Consider the following 21,364-nt stretch of genomic DNA (forward strand, 5'->3'; position numbering starts at 1 on the left):
TGAGGCCTCATGAGGCGTGTCGACACACTGACACACTGTGTTGATACTGTGCTGATACTGTGTCACTGACCACTGCCACCTGCTGGACCTTCAAGATCCCTGCAGCCAACCCACTTAACAGACTGAACTGCCTGATAAATTGTTTTGTATATTGAACATATAAAATATACAATTCGGTAATAAATTGGCAAAAGGTGAAGGTAAGATATAAAAAAAGGAAAAGAAAATAGTCATCATCACAAATATGTGTTCAGAGGAGTAGAAAGAAGCAACAAACCTACCCCGAGTCCTACCCCTTCTTATATATGAATTGATCATTTTTCTAAATAGGAAAGAAAGTCTAAATATCAACAAATGCTTTTACCCTTATGTATGCTGTACTAATAAATTTTTACATTAGGTTTGTATATACAGTACATACTCTTTAGAGCACATGTATATGTCGATTTTCTCATTCATAATGGATGCTACATTTCATTAATATATTAAATAATCTCATCAATGTATTTCTGATGTATTGCTATATTTCATGAGTGTATCGAATTTATCAGTTTAATTCTGATTTGTGTAGTTGTCTTGTACTACTCTCGAATTCATTTTTAATCTCAGCAAGAGAGTTCCTCATTTTACTGGTCCGTTTCTGAATCATTCCACAGATTTACACCTATTACAGATACACTCCATTGTGTGATGTTCGTTCGTGTTTTGGATTTTTTTGTATAGATTAGTACCCCCTAAATTATGACAACTTTCTCGAATTTTAAAAAGCTTCTGGATCTTTTGGCAAAGGTTAGTGTGCTTTGTACATTAATTGGCCGATTTTGAAGTCAATCAGGTCATGCGATTTCATTGTTTAATTTGATAAACAGTGGATTTGTGGGTTCCGTCCATTTGGAACCAGTGATTGTTCCGATTGCTTTGTATTGTAGTTTTAAAACAGTTTTACTGGCATTTCCCCATATTCCCACACAATAGGTCAAATATGGAAGTAATAAATGTGTACAAGGATCTCTTATTCAGCACATCCTTAGTTTTTGGGAGGATCCCTATGGTTTGGGATATTTCTTTTATTATCTATTATGTAGCTGCCAGTACGGTTTTGCATCTACAACTGTTCCAAAACATTTTCATAAGGTCATTCATCGATTTGATGATGAAGTGTATACAATAATCATTCACATCCATGCATTCATTTTGCAACATTCAATGTGTTCAAATAATGTGAAGATAATTTGAATGAGGATGCTTGTGGGCTTTTATTTCACAAATTTTTATTGAGAAAAATAAGATGCTCCAATGTTTTAAACTTCAGCCTGTTGCGTCTTTTACAAAACGATTTCTCCTGCTGTGGAGAACACACGCTCACAAGGGACGGATGAGGCTGGCGTACAAAGGAACTCCTTTGCGAGGTGGGAGAGGTTTGGGAAAGAAGTGTGTTGGTCCTTCCAGTACAGCTGCTTCCTGGAACCTTGATTGTCAAACATGGAGTGGAGAGTCAACCAATAATAATTACTGATTGTCAATTAAATCAACATAGCAACCGTGAAAAGATGAGCGAACGTTTGTATACCTGGCGTAATACTGGGTGTATCGCGAACTTCATTCTCATGCTTGGCCCGATAATGCCTCAGGTGGAGGTGCTTCTGTTGGTGTATGACAATTCGACCCGGCAAATTCGACATTTCACCTGTAATGAAATGTGAATAAGAAGTAACTAAGAGTTACCTTGAAATGTATTCGGATTAGAATGGTACAACACATGTCAATAATCTGAGAGGCACTCGGCGAGTGCCTCTCGCCGAGAGGCTCTCGGCGACAGAAGGCGATTTGAATAAATAAATAATACCTTATTCTCCGGGACATCAAAATGGTCCCACACGGCGGATGATTTGCGTCTCTGCTCCATAATCGGCAAGGAAGGCAAGGCACGAACACGAAGTCTGCACTGACACGAACTTCGACAAGCGAGCGTGAGTGAGGTCTGGCTTGTTTCGGCAAGTGGCATTGTGTCGCCAAACCCACTTCCTTATAAACACTGTGCGGCGGGCTTTTGCTGCGTCAACGCCCTCTGCACTGAGTCGACGCCCCCTGGACTAAGTGGCGCAGCCTGTACTGTGCCAAGCAGCCGATGCGGTCTAAACTGCACCGGTGCAGTTCACGTGTCAATTAGCAGCCTGGACTGTGTAAACGCAGCCGATGTGTCAATTAGCAGCCTGGACTGTGTCAACACAGTCGATGTGTCAATTAGCAGCCTGGACTGTGTCAACGCAGCCGGTGTGTCAATTAGAAGCCTGGACTGTGTCAACGCAGTTCTCGTGTCAATCACGTGACTTAATGAGCCAGCACATGCATCGACACGTGGTTTGCTCTGTGAGCCCGGCGCATGTGTCAATGCATCGGTGTCGCTGGACCCATCACTAGTAACGAGTTTTACTAGAAGTCATGCAGTCAGCTTTGTGGTATTTTTCATGATATGTTAGCATTAAGCTAACGGACATCGTTCAATGAGATGATCCGGTTTGATGGAATATTTTGGCGTTTCAAACACCCCAGGAGTGATAATTTTCCGATCCGCAGCACCGTATGGAGACAGGAGAGGAGCGGCTTGCAGTTTTGGGGCTCAAGATGGCTGCAGAAAGGTCAGCAGCGTGTGCGCTGCCCTCGCTGCCAGCTCCCGGGAGGCGACTGCGGCCTGCGAATCAGCGACGTCCGCGAGGAGGACGGCGGCCGCTACGCTTGCAAGTTTCAGAGCGGTGGACAAATGATCACGCGCTGGCTCGTGCTGAGAGTCATCAAAGGTAACAGGCCTTCACGTTTGTATAATTTTCTTACACTTGCCCCCCCAAAAATAGAACAATAAAACATAGAATTGACCTTGAATTTACAGAGATTTTAAAAACATACCTCAAAATCACAAATCTCATCTTGAACATCTTAAAAAAATGTTTGTGTTTGTCGTACCATCAATACATCAGCACAATAATAAGAAATGCGGCATAAAAACTTCAAGGTGTACAATCGTAGTCTCCAATATTTGAAAGAAGAGGCAATACATTCAGAAAAAAAACAACGAGACCCCATAATACTGTACAGTCTTTCGAACAAGGCGTCACTTCCACGACTTCAAGATGGCGCCTTTGTTGGCAGCCGTCTACAAGATCTTGTCTTTTGTCTTGTCTATGGTGTTTGTTGTCCTTTGTGTGTACCCGTTGTGGACTGTTTTAAGTGTTTTGCCACAACATTCGACGAAGGAGAAGAATCTGCGTTTGATGCTTGCGCCTTCCTTGGCAGCACACCTGTACCAGTACTGATTTTGATGAGGGGAGGAGGGGATGGGGGGTAGGGTTGTCGTCGCTCCTTGACCGTTGCCGCTTGACAGCCCTGGGGTGCCTGCGGGATTTTTTTTTGGGGGGGGGGGCGCCTGTACAGGGCGGCATTTTTCAGAGCCCCGTTTTGTTTAGCGGAGATGTTGGCGTTAATACGTATGGATGGATGGATGGATGGATGGATGGTGGAGGCGTATTTGGAACTGAGAGTCGCCGCTTGGAATTGGAGCGGATCTAAAATTGACGTGAGAAGTGATGCAACTTCTTGTTTACTTTCAGATTTAGCTTGTAGCCAAAGCGTAGGACGTCGCGCGCGTTTTGAGCATGACGTCGCCGAGCCACCGGTGAAAGGATAATTTGATTGTCTCCTCTTTCATCTGGAGTTGCTTCAAACGACAAAGCGTATGCAGGAAGAGTTGTCACAGTGGTGTGACTCTCCATGTTTTTGGTCCGTTATAGTTTGTTTTATGTGAAGCGCTTTGTTACCGCTGCGACTGTTGTGAAAGCGCTAGCATACAAGTAAAGATGTTTTTTAAAAATATTTTTCTTTGGCAGTGTCTTTCTATCCGGTGGCGCCGGTGGCGGGGGTCCACGTGTCCATCAACTGCAGTGTGAGCCCCAGGCCTCAAGGTGCCACAGTGGAGTGGCGACTGAACAACGGCTCGTTTGCGCCTTCTAGCGGGGGGAGCCCGCCGACCCCTCGGTGGAGCTTGCAGGAGAAGGCAAGCGTGCGATTGGCGGGAGAGTGGATGTGCGTGGTGGCCAGCGGAGGCGCGCAAGGCCGAGCCTCGGCCCCTTTAACCGTGAGAGGTGAGATGCGGAGCCCGTGAGGAATTTGATGCGAGGAGAAGAGGCTTGGGGTGGGTCGGCAAAAAAAAAATTCAGTTTTTGACTGAAACGTTTGCGTCCCGTCCCAGGAATCGTCCACCCGTCCCGAGACGCGACCAAGGTTTACGCCGCCGTGGGGTCCGGAGCCACCCTCCCCTGCATCTTCTCCCGTGGCTCAACCCCCGCGAAGCCCACCTGGCAGAAACTCCAAGCCGGCTCTCTCTGGAGTCCCGCTTCCTTCTCCTCTTCCCCGCCTGCTTCCCAGCCCGCTTGGGACCACTCGGCCCGTTTAAAAGAGACCGCCCTCGAGGACGAGGGAACGTACAGATGCGGCGGGGTGGTGGAAGGACGCAGCCTGTCTCGGAAAGTGCAGCTGGTTGTAGCCACGAGTGAGTCGCGTCAAGGTCTCTCCGGTCGTCTTTCCAAATCAATCCTGCCTCTCACCCGGTTGCGTGTTTGCAGTTGAGCGCAGCGTCACCCGGAAGAAAACGCTCACGCTGACCTGTCAGCTGACGGACACCAGCGAGGTCACTCGCTACCGGTGGGTCCGCGTGACCCACGACGCCAGCGGCGAACGCCGGGCGGAATCCGTCCAGGAGGGGAAGAGTCTTCGCGTGAGCGACGTGTCGCGCGGGGACGCCGGCGAATGGGCGTGTCGCTTTTTCGGAGCGCGGGGACTGCTGGGCAACATAACGCAAGGCATCGGGCCTCCATTGGGTAACACGTTGAATTGACTTGAAATCTTTTTTTCATGCCTTGTGACGAGTTGCAGTTCAGCTGTCACATTTGATTCGATTTTTTTTTTCTTTCAAATGGCAGATCACGCGAGCGGCTCGGCGGGAGTGTCGCCCAGCACCGCAGTCGCGCTCGGTGTCAGTGCTCTTCTGCTTCTTCTGCTCCTGCTTCTGGCTCGGATGTACAAGAACCACCAGAGGGTAAGAAACAAAAATATAATAGTAGACCAGAATTGAGATTTTGAACAGGGACCTGACAGGATGTCAAGGTGATTTTTTTTTTTTTAAAAAACGTCTTGCTCTCTTCCCATGCAGAGAAAAAGAATTTTCCAGTACACCACGCTGGAGTCTATTCTCCATGCGAGGTCCAAGGAGCGCAAGGCGAGAGACCCAAGTCGAGCGATAAAAGGGACCTGAGCCACAAAACTGGCAAACCGCCGGCGAGCACTGGAGCACTTGTGTGTGTGTTTTTTTAAGACTTTTGGGCATTATTCTTGCCCGCTCGCTGTCCAGCAACATTTGCAATTCAGGAGAAGGGCAAGAACTGTTGCTTTTCACAACTGCTTGTTGTAAGGTGTCCTTGAGTTTCTAGAAAGGCGCCCACAAATAAAATGTATTATTATTATTATTCACCTTGACTGTGCGTGTCTTCTTTAAAAAAAAAAAAATCTCAGACTGTTTTGCAAATGAGTACTATTACAAAAATACTGCAGTACATCCGTTTTAAAAATCTATTTACACAACTAACAGCAAAAGCGCGATTTATATTACCTCCATAAATAAGTTACTTGAATTCATACCCAAGACAGACAACTGTGTGATTCTGCCCCAAAATGCAAAGGTGGTCAAGAAAAAAAAAAAAAAAAAAGCAAAGATGGTGCTCTCGATGTCAGACATGTCGTCATGACTATTTGTCACGGAGCGGTCAAGTTTCACACCTGGCTGCAAAAATTGTCTTCCTGCTCGGAAAGTCAGTAGTAATAATAATAGTAAGGCGTTTTTAGGCCGAAAAAAACGACCATTTATAGTAAGGCGTCTAAAAACGCCGAAAACGCCTTACTATACATGGTCGTTTTTTTCGGCTAAAAACGCCTTACTATACATGGTCGTTTTTTTCGGCTAAAAATGCCTTACTATACATGGTCTTTTTTTTCGTCAAAAAACGCCTTACTATACATGGTCATTTTTTTCGGCTAAAAACGCCTTACTATACATGGTCGTTTTTTTTCGTCACAAAACGCCTTACTATACATGGTCGTTTTTTTCGGCTAAAAATGCCTTACTATACATGGTCTTTTTTTTCGTCAAAAAACGCCTTACTATACATGGTCATTTTTTTCGGCTAAAAACGCCTTACTATACATGGTCGTTTTTTTTCGTCACAAAACGCCTTACTATACATGGTCATTTTTTTCGGCTAAAAACGCCTTACTATACATGGTCGTTTTTTTCGGCTAAAAACGCCTTACTATACATGGTCGTTTTTTTCGGCTAAAAATGCCTTACTATACATGGTCTTTTTTTTCGTCAAAAAACGCCTTACTATACATGGTCATTTTTTTCGGCTAAAAACGCCTTACTATACATGGTCGTTTTTTTTCGTCACAAAACGCCTTACTATACATGGTCGTTTTTTTCGGCTAAAAACGCCTTACTATACATGGTCGTTTTTTTCGTCAAAAAACGCCTTAATATACATGGTCGGGTTTTTCGTCAAAAAACGCCTTACTATACATGGTCGTTTTTTTCGGCTAAAAACGCCTTACTTTTTACATGGTCGTTTTTTTTCGGCTAAAAACGCCTTACTATACATGGTCGTTTTTTTCAGCTAAAAACGCCTTACTATACATGGTTGTTTTTTCGTCTAAAAACGCCTTACTATACATGGTCGTTTTTTTCGTCAAAAAACGCCTTACTATACATGGTCGTTTTTTTCGGCTAAAAACGCCTTTTTACATGGTCGTTTTTTTTTTCGGCTAAAAACGCCTTACTATACCTGGTTGTTTTTTCGTCTAAAAACGCCTTACTATACATGGTCGTTTTTTTCGGCTAAAAACGCCTTACTATACATGGTCGTTTTTTTCAGCTAAAAACGCCTTACTATACATGGTCGTTTTTTTCGGCTAAAAACGCCTTACTATAAATGGTCCTTTTTTTCGTCCAAAAACGCCTTACTATATATACATGGTCGTTTTTTCGGCTAAAAACGCCTTACTTTACATGGTCGTTTTTTTCGTCAAAAAACGCCTTACTTTACATGGTCGTTTTTTTCGGCTAAAAACGCCTTACTATACATGGTCGTTTTTAGCCGGAAAAAACGACCATGTGTAAGGCGTTTTCAGCCGAAAAAAAATGACCATGTATAGTAAGGCGTTTTTTGCCGAAAAAAACGACAAAAAAAGTCAATTCCTCAGTCTGTCTGTGGCTGTGCAGACGCGACGGAGTAGTGATGTGCCGGCTCTTTGAAGTGAACGACGGGAGACGACTCCTAATAGGGAGCCGAGAGCTGGGCCAGACCAATTTTGCTGATTGATTGCAATTTTGCAATAGCAACCCAATCAATCAATCAATCAATCAATCAATCAACCAATCAATCAATAAACGCTTCCGTCTTGGTGATTATTTTGGAAATGTAAACACTGGCCAGGATTCCCGAGAATCATGTGTTGCATCTGGTATTTACCCATTTCCACATTATTGCGATATCACGACACTACATGGTAGTGTCGGGGGAGTCATTTGTTCTCATGAATAAATTGGTCTTTGGTGGAAATTTGTTATTTCAGAAGTCTGTATTATCAGGGTATCCACTTTGCGTTGATCAGTCCCCAAGCAGGAGCTCTCAGTTTCAAAAGTTCGCCTTGGTGTTCCCTCAGCAAAAGAAAACAATAAGCTTGACAATAACAAACAATTTCAACAGTACATCCCTCAAAATGTGTGCAATTACAATAAACCACCACTAGATGGCAATGCCGCCTTCTTAAAGAGCGTCTTGCTAACTGTTGGCCATTCTGTTGAGCTGTTCAACCTGAACCTCAGGTGAAAATAGGTCGTTGAAACCCAAACACTAGTTTGAAACGCGAAAGCGAGTTTGAAACCGTCCTTAAAAATCCCAGCCCGAGTTTCAAACGCTACGTCAAAACCCCAACCCTGCTACTCCTCTTTAACACTCACCCAAGTTGAAAACCCAAACCTGAATGTGATTTGTATATTGAATCCCTTGGTTTAAGCCCTTATTGAAAACCCTAAGGCAAGTTTGAATCCCTAATTTGAAACCCAAAGTCAAGTTTGAACCTTAACCCTTTTTTGAAACTCTAGTTTGAAAATCCTACTTTAAAACCCTAACCCTCCTCCGAAATCATAGTTAGAAACCCTAACCCTAGTTTGACACCTGAATTTGAAAACTTAACCCTAGTTTGAAACTCTAGTTTGAAACCCAAAACCTACTTTCAAACCCTAACCCTAGTTTGAAGCTTTACTTCAAAACCCTAACCCTAGTTTGAAACCCTAATTTGAAACTCTAACCATAGTTTGAAACCCTATTTTGAAACTGTAATTTGAAAGCCTAGTTTGAAGACCTAACCCTTGTTTGAAACCCTCAACCTAGTTTGACACCCTATTTTGACACCCTAACCCTAGTTTGATATCTCCCTTTGACACCCTAACCCTTGTTTTATACCTTACTTTGAAGACCTAACCCTAGTTTGAAACCCTCAACCTAGTTTGACATCCCACTTTGAAACCCTCATTTGAGTTTGAAAGCCTAGTTTGAAAGACCAGTTTGAAACCCTAACCCTGGTTTGAAACCATACTTTGAAACCCTACCCCTAGTTTCAAACCTTCTTTGAAACCCCAATAATAATAATAATAATACATTTTATTTATAAGCGCCTTTCAAGACGCCCAAGGACACTTTACAATAAAAAACACAAAACAATACAATATGAGTTTGAAACCCTCAACCTAGTTTGACGCCCTATTTTGACACCCTAACCCTAGTTTGATATCTCCCTTTGACGCCCTAACCCTTGTTTTATACCTTACTTTGAAGACCTAACCCTTGTTTGAAACCTTCAACCTAGTTTGACGCCCTATTTTGACACCCTAACCCTAGTTTGATATCTCCCTTTGACACCCTAACACTTGTTTTATACCTTACTTTGAAGACCTAACCCTAGTTCGAAACCCTCACACTAGTTTGACACCCCACTTTGAAACCCTCATTTGAGTTTGAAAGCCTAGTTTGAAAGGCAAGTTTGAAACCCTAACCCTGGTTTGAAACCATACTTTGAAACCCTACCCCTAGTTTCAAACCCTTCTTTAAAACCCCAATAATAATAATAATAATACATTTTATTTATAAGCGCCTTTCAAGACGCCCAAGGACACTTGATCCAGAACAAGACTATCTGTCATCATGTGCCGGGCCACCAATGAGCTCTTATCTTCCTCCCGTCTCCAAGCGAGAGAGACCCGTCTCGCTTGAAGACGTCTTGGCACATCCGTCCCCCTGTCTGTCTGGGCTGCAAAACGCCACCCAGCCCCCCGGGGGCTGTTTTCTTGTCAAAACATGCCAGTCATGTCAGATTAAATCATTCCAAGACTCCGAGTGGATACGCCGACTGGCCACAATATTAGGGACACCAGCTTGATAGACTTCATTCTCCAACATTCAGTGCAGTTTAGTGATGCTTCAAAAGTAGCCAACATGATAGAAATGGGGGGGAAAAAAAACCTTAAAAATCCAAAATGTGGATTAAATATTCAGGTCAAATCATCAAAACTGACATTTGTCACCATTTCATATTTTGAACAAGATGGGGGGGGGGGGGGGGAATCAAATAATGCACTTGCGCATAATGAAAAACAAAACAAAAGACAAAACACTGAAGAGACGTTTTCAGTCAGTGGACTCCGAGTCTCCACGTTGGAAGCTGACCAAGTCACTGCAGGACAAATGTCGGGTAGCGTGCTTGCATCCGCTTGCAGCAAACACTCAGGAATGCACCCCCCCCCCCCTTTGCCCCCACTCACTCACTCAAAACACACACAGAAAAACACACACCCGACTCTTGATGACATTCACTTTTAATACTATTGTTTGTTCTTATAATTTGCTGTGTAAAATAAAAAATAAAAAAAAGACTGTTGCGTGACTTTAAAATTTCAAGGCAATAAAATTCAATAACATTTCAAGTTAGACAGTTGAATTAAATATTTGACGTTTTGCTTCTGGCATTTCGCAAAAAAGAAATATGAGTTTACATCTTCTTTTTGAATCCCAACTTCAAGATACCTTCACCTTCAAACACATTTCTGACATTTAATCCCGGTCGGAGTTCTGAGTTTAGGATTAAAGTTAGGGTTCCAAATTTGAGTTTAAAATTGGGATAGCGAATTCGGGAATCAGGTCCAGGTTAGGGTTTGAATTAGGGATTATAAAACGGGTGTTGAAATGAGTGTTCAGATTTGAGAATTGAAGTTAAAGTTGTAAATTAGGATTCCGAGGAGTGTCTTGGTCACCGCTTGCTGACGGACCCTTTGGTGTGTTTGTGAATTCCAACTTGTCGCGACACGCCGGAGAAAACCAACAATGTTGCACCTGTGGCCGGAAGGGCAGACACAGTTCGCTGTTGTGTCATTGGGACATGTTAGGACAAGGACAGGAGCGCCGAGTCAAAATAAGACTGCAGGGCCTGCTGGGAACAAAGCATCCTCACAACTCACCGAGATGAGAAAATAACACGAGACGTCGTCGAATACAGCAGATACTCAAATGCATCTGGTTTCATTTGCACATGCATTTAGTCATCAGATTTTACCCATGATATCATTTTTTAAATTGACATTTATATCACACATTGTGATAAGTGTTCCCTTTATTTTTTTTTTAGCAGTTAAAAAAAAAAAAAAATCCATCCATCCATTTTCCGAACCGCTTGATCCTCACACTAGGATCGCGGGGGGTGCTGGAGCCTATCCCAGCCGTCTTCGGGCAGTTGGCGGGGGACACCCTGAATCGGTTGCCAGCCAATCACAGGGCACACAGAGACGAACAACCATCCACGCTCACACTCACACCTAGGGACAATTTAGAGTGTTCAATCAGCCTGCCACGCATGTTTTTGGAATGTGGGAGGAAACCGGAGCACCCGGAGAAAACCCACGCAGACCCGGGGAGAACATGCAAACTCCACACAGGGAGGTGGAATCGAACCCGGTACCTCTGCACTGTGAAGCCGACGTGCTAACCACTGGACTACCGGGCCGCCCAAATATATATATATATACACATTTAAATATATATATGTACTGTATATGACTTGCCACTTGTCTACAATGAATGCATTGTTTGTATGATCAACAATATCACGATACGGCAACGGATACACGGCAATTTGTTATCGTCTCAGTTTCCATATCTTTCTCCAGGCGTTTTGCACATGATATCAACGATATCACAAACAGTATCACTAAGTATAATTTCTTTCAAAGCAACCCCAAAAAAAATACGTATCAAGTGTCGGTGTATTGGAAGTCTTGCAGAGATGTTTGTTACAAAGAAGACAACAAACCAGTTTGTTTGATAAAAAATTGTGTTTATTTTCCTTAAGAAAATCGAGAACAGCAACAAAGTTCAAAACAAATATTTGTCAATCAATCGAAGTAGGGAATAAATAGAATTTGGATTTTAGCGACATTTCAAGGAGAATCTCTTGAGCTCAAGTTAGTTACTGTTGACGAAGGCCTCGAGGTGTTCCCGGAGGTCCACAGCAAAATGCTGCAGCTTCTCCTTCAGGTCTTCGGCGTAGGGGGCCACCACGCGGTGCACCTTTCTGCTTCCATCGTGAAAGTCTTCCTGCACCCTCTGGGCCACGGGCATGATGTTTTCTTTCAAGGCCATCAGGTGCTGGTTAACCTGCTCCACCATTTCCTTGGCGAAGGGATCCAGATTGCGCTCCACGTTGCTGATGCTACTCATCAGGCCGTTCATCAGCACCTTGCTGTGCTGCTGCAGGGTGTCTCTCAGCTGGTCCGCATCAACGCTGTCGGCGTAAGCGGTCAGCTCCTGCTTCAACCGATTCACCTTCTCCTTGATCTGGGACTTCATGCTGTCAGATAACAGATCAACCTTCTCGCTGACCGCGCTCAGGTCCTGGCTCAGCACTTTTTTCAGGACGTCGGCCTCGGCGCTGATCTTGACCATCAGGCCCTGGGTGGCCAAGGGAAGCTTCTCCTTCAGGTTACTGGCGTATCTGCTGGCCACGTCGGCGGTTTCGGCCAAGTGAGCGCTGCAAAGGGGGGCCAGATGATCAGATCACAGACTTGAGTCGGCCTCACCAGAGCGATGCGATCACGATACAGCAACGGTGCCAAAATCAATATGCTAGCCCGCATCCGAGGAAGGTTTAATAAAGTGTCACAATATGGAATCCATGATATCAAGATACGGCCATTGTGCCAATGACGTAAATGTACAATTACATCAACAGTAACACGGCACAAGCAAGGGCGCCAAAGGTCACAGTATGTAACCCGTAATATCGACAGTATCGTGATACAGGAATATGGCCTATGGCGCATGTCTAATGATATCAACTGTATCAGGGTGCGCTACGGATGCCACAGACAAGACTTGAGATAAAATATTTAATCGAAGAGACCTATGATATCATGATACAGCATATATATTGCAATAGCGCAAGGTATTAATAGTATCATGATACAGCATCGTGACCGAAAGAACGAAATCCCGGATACAAGCGGCCGAAATGAGTTTTCTCCGCAGGGTGTCCGGGCTCTCCCTTAGAGATAAGGTGAGAAGCTCGGTCATCCGGGAGGGCTCAGAGTCGAGCCGCTTCTCCTCCACATTGAGAGGAGCCAGATGAGGTGGCTTGGGCATCTGATTCGGAAGCCTCCTGAGCGCCTCCCTGGTGAGGTGTTCCGGGCATGTCCCACCGGGAGGAGACCCCGAGGAAGACCCAGGACACGCTGGAGAGACTATGTCACCCAGCTGGCCTGGGAACGTCTTGGGATCCCCCGGGGAGAGCTGGAAGAAGTAGCTAGGGAGAGGGAAGTCTGGCCTTCCCTGCTAAAGCTGTTGCCCCCGCGATCCGGCCCCGGATAAGCGGTAGATGATGGATGGATGGATGGATGGATGATACAGCAATGATGCTAAGACCGATGCGTGATATGCGTCCGAGTGTTGGCGATCCCGAGCGTCACAACACAAAAATGACTTCAATTCCTATGATAAATGCTGTCTCTCTGAAGTCTTGAATGAAAGCATTTTTTTTTTTAAATCGTAAAATGTAAATAATGACAAATCTATTTAAAAAATGTTCATATAACGAGCAACTTAAAAATACACTCACTTTCTGTTTTTTTTTTTACAATTGGCTATACTCATCGCTTATTCTGTTCGTAGCATTCATGACACAAACTGTTGGATCCTTTCATAAAGTGCATTAGTGGAGCAACTTACTTGACTTCAGCTCCAAAGTCCGACTTTGTCACCATCTCCAGGGTGTCGTCGGCAAGTTTACTGGCCTCCGCGATGTAGTCCCAGAAAGCGTCGGTCAGAGCCTCCATCCGTGTCTTGGGTGCGTCGGCATGGAAGAAGTTGCCATTGCAGCCTATTGGGAAGGAAACCAAAGGCGGTTTATTTTTTTAAAGTGGCTCAAACATTGTATTTTGAGTTTGGAGGTTGCGACTTACCAGAAACTAGCGCCAAAGCGAACAAAACAAAGACCCTCATGACTGCAAGAAACACAAACGGGTTTTCGGTTGAAGTTCCAAAAAAATGTCAACACGTTTCTACTTGTCTTCAATTAGACGGCGTGCCAAATCCTCACCTGCTCTTTTGTGTCTCTTTGTGGACTGTGTTCTGGTCGACTGCATCTGCGCTGCCTATTTATATATCGAAGTAGTGTAACACTCAAGAAGGCGAAGTCCAGGAGTCCCTGCCGTGTTGTCACAAACACGTCACATGACTTCGGCTAGCTAACAATGCGATGTGAAAACGAGTTTAAAGACGGACCTGGGCTAGTTTTATGTATGCTTCCACGTCGGAGTAGTGACAACTGCTTTCTGAAAAGTAGTGAGGACATCCTGCGGTGAGTGTTTATGCTGCCATTGGCGTCCCGATAACACCGGATAAACATGGGAAGATGGTACTGCTGGACTTTGTAATAAGATCACGCCAGGTGTTTCTTTTACTGATTTCGTCGTCAGGATAAGGGAAAAAAAGGGGTGGGGGGGGACAATCTTGGAAATGAGTATCACACTTTGACACCATGATCCAACCATGCAAAAAAAAAGCATCGCCCTTCTATCTGTTGTCCCCAACTTGTAATTGGGGCCCCATTTTGGACAAGTCCTAAATGCTAGCTTCAAAACAAAATGTCCGACTTCCTATTCAACTTTGAAAGCTTTTTTTTGAGCGTCATTCTCGACACGTCCACTCCATTTCATGTTGCTTGTTGAATCTTATATTTTTCTAACTCTCCAGGTGGCGCCACTGAGTGACTTTTGAGCAACGCTGAAGTGATCGTTTTTACTCGCCAGTCCAAATTTAGAGTCAGGGGTCCCCACAAGCATTTACAAAAACTGTCTTTTGAGTGCTCCCTGAACATCGCCGGCACTGCTCCCTCCCGGTTCAAACCACACCTCACTGACCGCCACCAATTCATGATCATTAATACATCTCAAGGCGACCCGGTAGTCCAGTGGTTAGCACGTGGGCTTCACAGTGCAGAGGTACCGGGTTCGATTCCAGTTCCGGCCTCCCTGTGTGGAGTTTGCATGTTCTCCCCGGGCCTGCGTGGGTTTTCTCCGGGTGCTCCGGTTTCCTCCCACATTCCAAAAACATGCGTGGCAGGCTGATTGAACACTCCAAATTGTCCCTAGGTGTGAGTGTGAGTGGTTGTTCGTTTCTGTGTGCCCTGCGATTGGCTGGCAACCGATTCAGGGCGTCCCCCCCCTACTGCCCGGGGACAGCTGGGATAGGCTCCAGCACCCCCCGCGACCCTAGTGAGGATCAAGCGGCTCGGAAGATGAATGAATGAATGAATAATGCATCTCAGTCCAACACAACCCCAGTCTCCAGGGGTGTCCCTCAAGGCACGGTTCTTGCCCCCCTCCTCTTTCTCCTTTACATGCCTCCCCCCTTGGTCACATCAAACGGTTTCAATTTCCACCGCTATGCCGATGACGCGCAGCTCTGCATCTCCACCAAATTGACCAAAAAGTATTCAAGTAGGGAATCAAAGACAAAAATGGCGATGATGCTAAAACGTACATCATGACTTTGACTTAGTGGTAAGTCAGGCATTACGGAGACGTCCAAATCTACCCCCCCACCCCTCCCCCATGTTTGGTTCTGACATCATTTTTAGATTGAAGGCCAACACCTGAAGAGGGCTGACGATGGCACAGTCTACTGACCCTTGGTCAGACTGACTCATGGCGGCTATCATGGGAACTTTGACCCAGAAACTTGAAGGTATGCGAGGTGAGCAGGCAGGGCGAACACCAATTGGAGAGTGTGAGGCTTTTTTTCTTTCTTCTTTCTCTTCTTTGTCTTTTTTTGTTTTTTTTTGCCGCTATCTAATCAGCTATGCATCAGAACCTCCAGATAAAAGGTTGGTTTGGAGTTGAAAATCATGAGAAAGAACATGAAATCTAGTGACACGTTCCGAATAGGGTTATGCCCTCAGGATGCGTGCTTTTGCTTAGGACATCAGCGGAGATAGTGAGTGACAGCAAGGCACATGCGGCCTGGACTTTGGGATTATTAGTGTCCGCTTGGCTATAAAAGCGGCGGCGGCACATCGGTTGAGCAGAAGCACTGCAGAGTTTTAACTGGCAGACACTCTCACAGGTAAGAAAGAGCAAAACCCTACGAGGGTCGTCGGCGGCGGTGGCGGCGGCTCCATCATCCTCCCAGCTGGGCATCGCTCACGTAACCGCTGTATTATTTTGTCACTCTAGATCCAACAACCATGAAGGTCCTCGCTGTCCTGGTCCTGGCCGTTTTTACCGGTGAGTACAGAGTGACCCATTCGCAGAGGACAAAGCATTTGGCTTTCAGAGAAGGATGATCCAGGGGGGCGGAGTGAATTTTCTTTCGAGTGACCTTAAAGTCAAAGTTTTCTCTGGAGGAGGAACGGTTTGGGTGGGCTTCGTGATTTTTTTTTTTGGGGGGGGGCAACATTAAAGCTTCACAGTGTGCTTTTCTCAACACAGCTTGTTTGGGTTTGTCTTCCTTTCGAAGAAAACCTCAAAAAAGCCAACGAAAAAGCGAAACCTATTTCATATCTTTAACTTGGGCCCTGCATCAAATCAGGCCAACCGTGTTTGCCGTTTGTAGAATTTCGGTGGCTGGTTGAAGCAAAAAAATAAGTGTCGCTTTCTCTCCGTCCACGCTCCAGGCTGCAACGCCAACCTCTTCTACGCTGATGCGCCCAAGCCCCAGCTGGAGGTGATGACTGACGCCTTCTGGGACTACGTCGCCAAGGTCACTCAGACCGCCGACGACACGATCCAGATGATCAAGAAGTCTCAATTGGGTCAGGACTTTAGGTAAGCCTCGAGGCCCTTGCGCGAACCTCCGAGACAAACGGTGTGGTTTCACGGCTCCGTGTCCCGTTTTCCTCCAGCGCCCGACTGGCTGACGGCACCGACATGGCCAACCAGTATGCCGTCACCCTGCACGACCAGCTCCCCCCCGCGGCCAAGGAACTGATCGCCAAGGTGAGCGCAGAGGCCGATACGCTGCAGGAGCGCGTGACCCAGGAGCTGAACAGCGTCCGCGAGAAGGTGGAGCCCTACGCCAACAACGTGAAGGTCCAGATCCAGGAAAGAATGGCACTGATCCAATCAGAGCTCAACCAACTTCTCGCCATGGATGCCGAGACCATGAAGACCGAACTCGTGAGGAGGAGCGAGGAGCTCAAGGCCAACCTGGATCAGACCGTCGCTGATCTTCAGGCCCAGCTGGAGCCCCACACGGGTGACCTGATCCAGAAGGTGGACCAGCACCTGAACACCTTCAAGGAGACCGTGTCCCCGATGGCTGAGAAGCTGCAGACCGAGCTGAACCAGAGAGCCCAGCAGATGACAGACCTGGCCTCCCCTTACATCACAGAGCTGAGGGATACCCTGAACCCCTACACCCAGGACCTCCAGGCTCGTCTGCTTGCCCTCTACGATTCCTTTGTGAAAACCAACTAAGTCTGCCGCCGAATCAACAACACACTGTTTCCTCTCAGGAGGACGCGCTCATCGGTATCTGAAAATGTTCACGGTTTACAGTCGTACTCGGTGTTGGTCTGGACCACGCAGTCTTCCATTACTGTCAAAATAAAGACCTTCTAAAAAAAACTGACATGTGACTTACTGCCTTGCTTTGTATTGGGGCCATCATTGTTGGGATGCACGTGGGCTCAAAACCTCAACCAAGGAATCTGTTATTTTTCGTTCGGATCCAAATACTAATTCCTCTTGTGTGAAGGGTACACCCAGCCCACCCCTGAATAAACAAGGCTGCCCCTCGGTAGCATCGTACGGCGCCCCCACAAACCAGGAAGTAGCCTGTTAACAAGCAAGCAGAAACAAAAAGACTAAACTATTACTTTGCTATTCAAACAGAAGACGGCCAAGTTGCAACTTGCCCAAAAAAAGTACACCCCCGACAATTTGGACTGAGGGGGCAAAAGTTCAATCGTTACCAAAATGACCTCAAATCACGGAGGTCGCTGAAAGCTTTTCACTCGCGATCGGCGAAGAGATCAACTGAATGAGCGAAAGGCAAACATTTCATAATGAGTCCCAAGCTCCTGGGAAGCCGTTTTCTGGTAAGCTGTCGAAGGCTGGCGTGTTCAGGCCTTGTGCGTGTCAGAGTTGCGACACAGCGAAGGGACTGGACGGAACATGTTGGGTTACTGGAAGTTCAACAACAAAAAAAAAACATCCTGTTGCAAGTGTTTTTGTGTGCCACCATCCCTGCTGGCGGATTGCGCCCACGCTGCGCTACACGGTGGCAAACAACATTCCACTCTTCTGCTTCCAGCTGTTGCTGTACAAAGTTAACCCTTAACCCAAGTGCGCCTGTCGTTTTCTTCGGGGTATCCGTTGCCCTTTGAAAGTGAACGTTTTCATTCGATATGCGGAGCTCAAACACCTGTTGGCAATTTTGCTCTTTAGCTCCTTGTAGAGAACAGTCAGCTGCGTAAGTCGGTACCGAAACAATGAAAAGTTTGGACAAGTGCATAGAACTGAAATGCAGAACAATATGCCGCCATTTGTGTGACCAAAATGGCAACGTACTGTACTTCCTTCTTGTCCCTGGAGCAATATGTTCTGCACCGGCGTGCATGATGTGCCGTTTTGAAAAATGGACCCGAAGATTCATAGGGACTATGTGCCCAAAAAAAAGGAAGAAAATGGAAACTGATTAGAGGGATAATTTTTCGCTCTCATTTCAGCATTTGGTAGCCTGAAAACACAATTATGAAAATGGTCAATAACAGGTCTACAGTTAATTTTGTACAATCTTGCATGTAGGAAAATTTGCATGCTAGGATGGTATTTGTTTTTTTTAATTCAGTGTCTTCATAAAAAAAAAAAGTAAAAACTTTTGGGTCTAATTTTTTCATTTGAATTTTTGTTTATTTTGTGTAGTCGGAGCCTGATAATCATTATGTCTTTCAATTTTTCCACTGCTCTCATATCATTGCTCAATATTTTAAAGATTTTCCTTTTTAAAATTATAAAATCATTTTTTATGTATTTTTAAAATATATTATCATATCTGGGTTTTTTTGATCAAATATTTTGATTTATAAATATTCATTCATTCATTCATTCATCTTCTGTACCGCTTGATCCTCACTAGGGTCGCGGGGGGTGCTGGAGCCCATTCCAGCCGTCTCCGGGCAGTAGGCGGGGGACACCCTGAATCGGTTGCCAGCCAATCGCAGGGCACACATAGACGAACAACCATCCACGCTCACACTCACACCTAGGGACAATTTAGAGTGTTCAATCAGCCTGCCATGCATATTTTTGGAATGTGGGAGGAAACCGGAGCACCCGGAGAAAACCCACGCAGGCCCGGGGAGAACATGCAGACTCCACACAGGGAGGCCGGAGCTGGAATCGAACCCGGTACCTCTGCACTGTGAAGCCGACGTGCTAACCACTGGACTACCGGGCCGCCCATTTATAAATATAATTTATATATTATATATTATATTTGATTTATAAATAATTATTGATTTATAAATCAATTTATTGATTTATAAATCAATAAATAATAATATAATTAATAAACAACAATTTATTTACATTTGGTCAGATAATAGCAAAATGTTTTCTAATATTTATCTATCATGCACGCAGACGAAGAAAGGCAATTTCGAACGAGCCGCTTAACAAGCCACACTGCCACCAACTGGTGTGGCATGCACATAACAGCGTGTGCCCAGGGGATTGTTTTGACAACTTTGCTCAAATTGCGAGAGCCATTTTGTGTCGACATCCAGGAAAAACACGGCTGATGTCTGGCCGCTAATAACCTGGCTGACTCGTCCGTAATGGAACGGCTGAAGGGGGCGGGGGGGGGGGGGGGGGGGGGAACGTCATCCGACGTTAGCTCAGACGGCCGTTGACACACTCCCCGCCACCCTCCCGACTTTGTTGTTTTTCACTTTGTCAGGCCTTTTACTGTAGCACCTCACACTCCCACTTCCCCTTCCTTCCCCCGTTCTGTCTTACAAAAGAGTTTTTGTTTCAATTCCTCCGTGAGAAAAATCACAATAACATGAAACAACGAATCCATGTCAACAATTCAATCACCGCACAGTCGGGAGTGTTTCAAAAGCAAATCTCAAGGTGCCGTGTTTACAACCTAGAAAATGTGAGCTTTTTGGAGGTGGGGGCGGGCCGGGCCTGGGGTTGGTAACAGTTAACCAATCCAGCGTGTCAGGCTGGGTTATCATGTGTTATCACGACTCGGTGCCAATTACCCGAGCGCGCCAACACTAATCTTTATTTCTGTCCAAAAGTATCTCAAAGTCTCAAAGGGCAAAGAACCACGACACGTGTGACGCATGACGCACACACACACGGTCATCTCTGTGTCACTTTGCAATGAGGACACATGCAGATCGGGGCATTTTGCTGTTCCTGCGTCCTGCCACCAGGGGCGCCATATGCACTGTCTAATCAAAGTCGCCCCACCAGAACTGAATTAAAAAAAAAAAAAAGTTTGACAAAGACCTCAGTCTTATTGTGCTAACTTCTTGCATTTGACAAGTGATCAAGCAAAACAATTGCGCGTGCCCTCCCCTGCAGACCCAAAGTGAGATTGAAGGGGGCAGGGGGGTTGTGTGTGTGTGTGTGTGTGTTGGTGCCAGACTGCGAAGGTGCCGGCGGTGGCCTTTGCATGAGAAAGCCCAAGGAAAGGGCTGACTTGACATCCTGCCGTCACTTGCTATTTCGCTTCACATGTGGTCACTTGAGGATGCGGGATAAACGTCGTGGAGATGCGACACCTGCCGAGGTGGTAAAATGGGGAGGTGGGGGGGGGGGGGGGGGTGATCCTGGTAGCAGAACGAGTTAAGCACTCGTATGATGAGATAAAGGGGAAAAACTGCAGTGATATCTATTACGCAAATTTTGAATACATGTTATGATTTCGTATTGACAGTCTAGCAAAAGAGAAAATATTTCAATGAGAAAATCGAAACAATAAATTCCACCAGGCCAATTCTGAGCACATTTCAACAATTAAAATCATTCGAATTGCTCCTCGTGCAAGATTCACATTTTGAGAGGTCTTTTGATTTTTGAGTGTGTTTATTATTTTACTTTATGTTAACTGTTTTGTAAAGCGCTTTGTTACAGCTGCCGCTGTTGTGAAAGCGCTATATAAATCAGCATGTATTGTATTGTATTGTATTGTATTGAGAGCTGTAAGCTGTGATCAACAAAACAATTTTTTGTGTGTGGGGGGATGCGGGAGCATCAGGAAGTTTTCACTTAGCAGTCAATCGACTGCCTGCGTTTCTCTTTTTTGAATTGAAATTCAGCTGCACAAGCAGCATCAATAAGGACCAGCGTCATTTAAAAGTCATGACAAAGGTCAGGAGGTATTTTGATGCGACACCGTTTTTGTCCGGGTGATTCATTGTCATCTCATGTGAAGAGAGTCCTGGCTTCAGCATGATGCGAGGAAAAAAAAAAAACAAACCCAAATCTCTATGGAAGTGTTTTAAGGTCGTCGGCACAAAAAGGCATTTTCTGCCCCCTTGCCCCCCCCTGACATTGTCACGCTCCTTTTGTTCTTGATTTGATTTTTTTTGTGAACCAAACCAATTTCAATTCATGACCAGGGTTGGTGCCAATGCTGCTGGTGAACGGAGGTGCCGTCAAATATAATCAACGCACGGAAATGACTTCCAGGCATTCGAC

At 45.4% G+C, this 21,364-nt stretch overlaps 3 protein-coding genes across 3 annotated transcripts; 2 read left to right on the forward strand and 1 right to left on the reverse strand.

Annotated features, from left to right (window-relative positions):
* The first annotated feature begins 2,489 nt into the window (after positions 1-2,489).
* Positions 2,490-5,440, forward strand: LOC127600545 (lymphocyte activation gene 3 protein-like). Its single transcript, XM_052065207.1, has 6 exons — positions 2,490-2,798; positions 3,882-4,136; positions 4,244-4,543; positions 4,617-4,871; positions 4,974-5,089; positions 5,204-5,440. The coding sequence occupies exons 1-6, from the start codon at positions 2,510-2,512 to the stop codon at positions 5,303-5,305; spliced, it is 1,317 nt and encodes a 438-aa protein (XP_051921167.1). The 5' UTR covers positions 2,490-2,509; the 3' UTR covers positions 5,306-5,440.
* A 6,026-nt stretch (positions 5,441-11,466) lies between these two features.
* Positions 11,467-14,188, reverse strand: LOC127600607 (apolipoprotein A-IV-like). The gene is made up of 4 exons (XM_052065296.1): positions 13,744-14,188; positions 13,607-13,648; positions 13,374-13,524; positions 11,467-12,180 (listed from the first exon to the last, which is right to left on the reverse strand). Exons 1-4 carry the CDS (start codon positions 13,787-13,789, stop codon positions 11,616-11,618), a joined length of 804 nt encoding a protein of 267 aa, XP_051921256.1. The 5' UTR covers positions 13,790-14,188; the 3' UTR covers positions 11,467-11,615.
* Positions 14,189-15,655: 1,467 nt separating this feature from the next.
* LOC127600611 (apolipoprotein Eb-like) lies at positions 15,656-17,135 on the forward strand. Its single transcript, XM_052065301.1, has 4 exons — positions 15,656-15,770; positions 15,881-15,931; positions 16,321-16,471; positions 16,549-17,135. Exons 2-4 carry the CDS (start codon positions 15,892-15,894, stop codon positions 17,120-17,122), a joined length of 765 nt encoding a protein of 254 aa, XP_051921261.1. The 5' UTR covers positions 15,656-15,770; positions 15,881-15,891; the 3' UTR covers positions 17,123-17,135.
* The last annotated feature ends 4,229 nt before the right edge of the window (positions 17,136-21,364 follow it).

The sequence above is a fragment of the Hippocampus zosterae genome, chromosome 5 (assembly GCF_025434085.1).
Source record: "Hippocampus zosterae strain Florida chromosome 5, ASM2543408v3, whole genome shotgun sequence".
NCBI classification, from domain to species: Eukaryota; Metazoa; Chordata; class Actinopteri; order Syngnathiformes; family Syngnathidae; genus Hippocampus; species Hippocampus zosterae.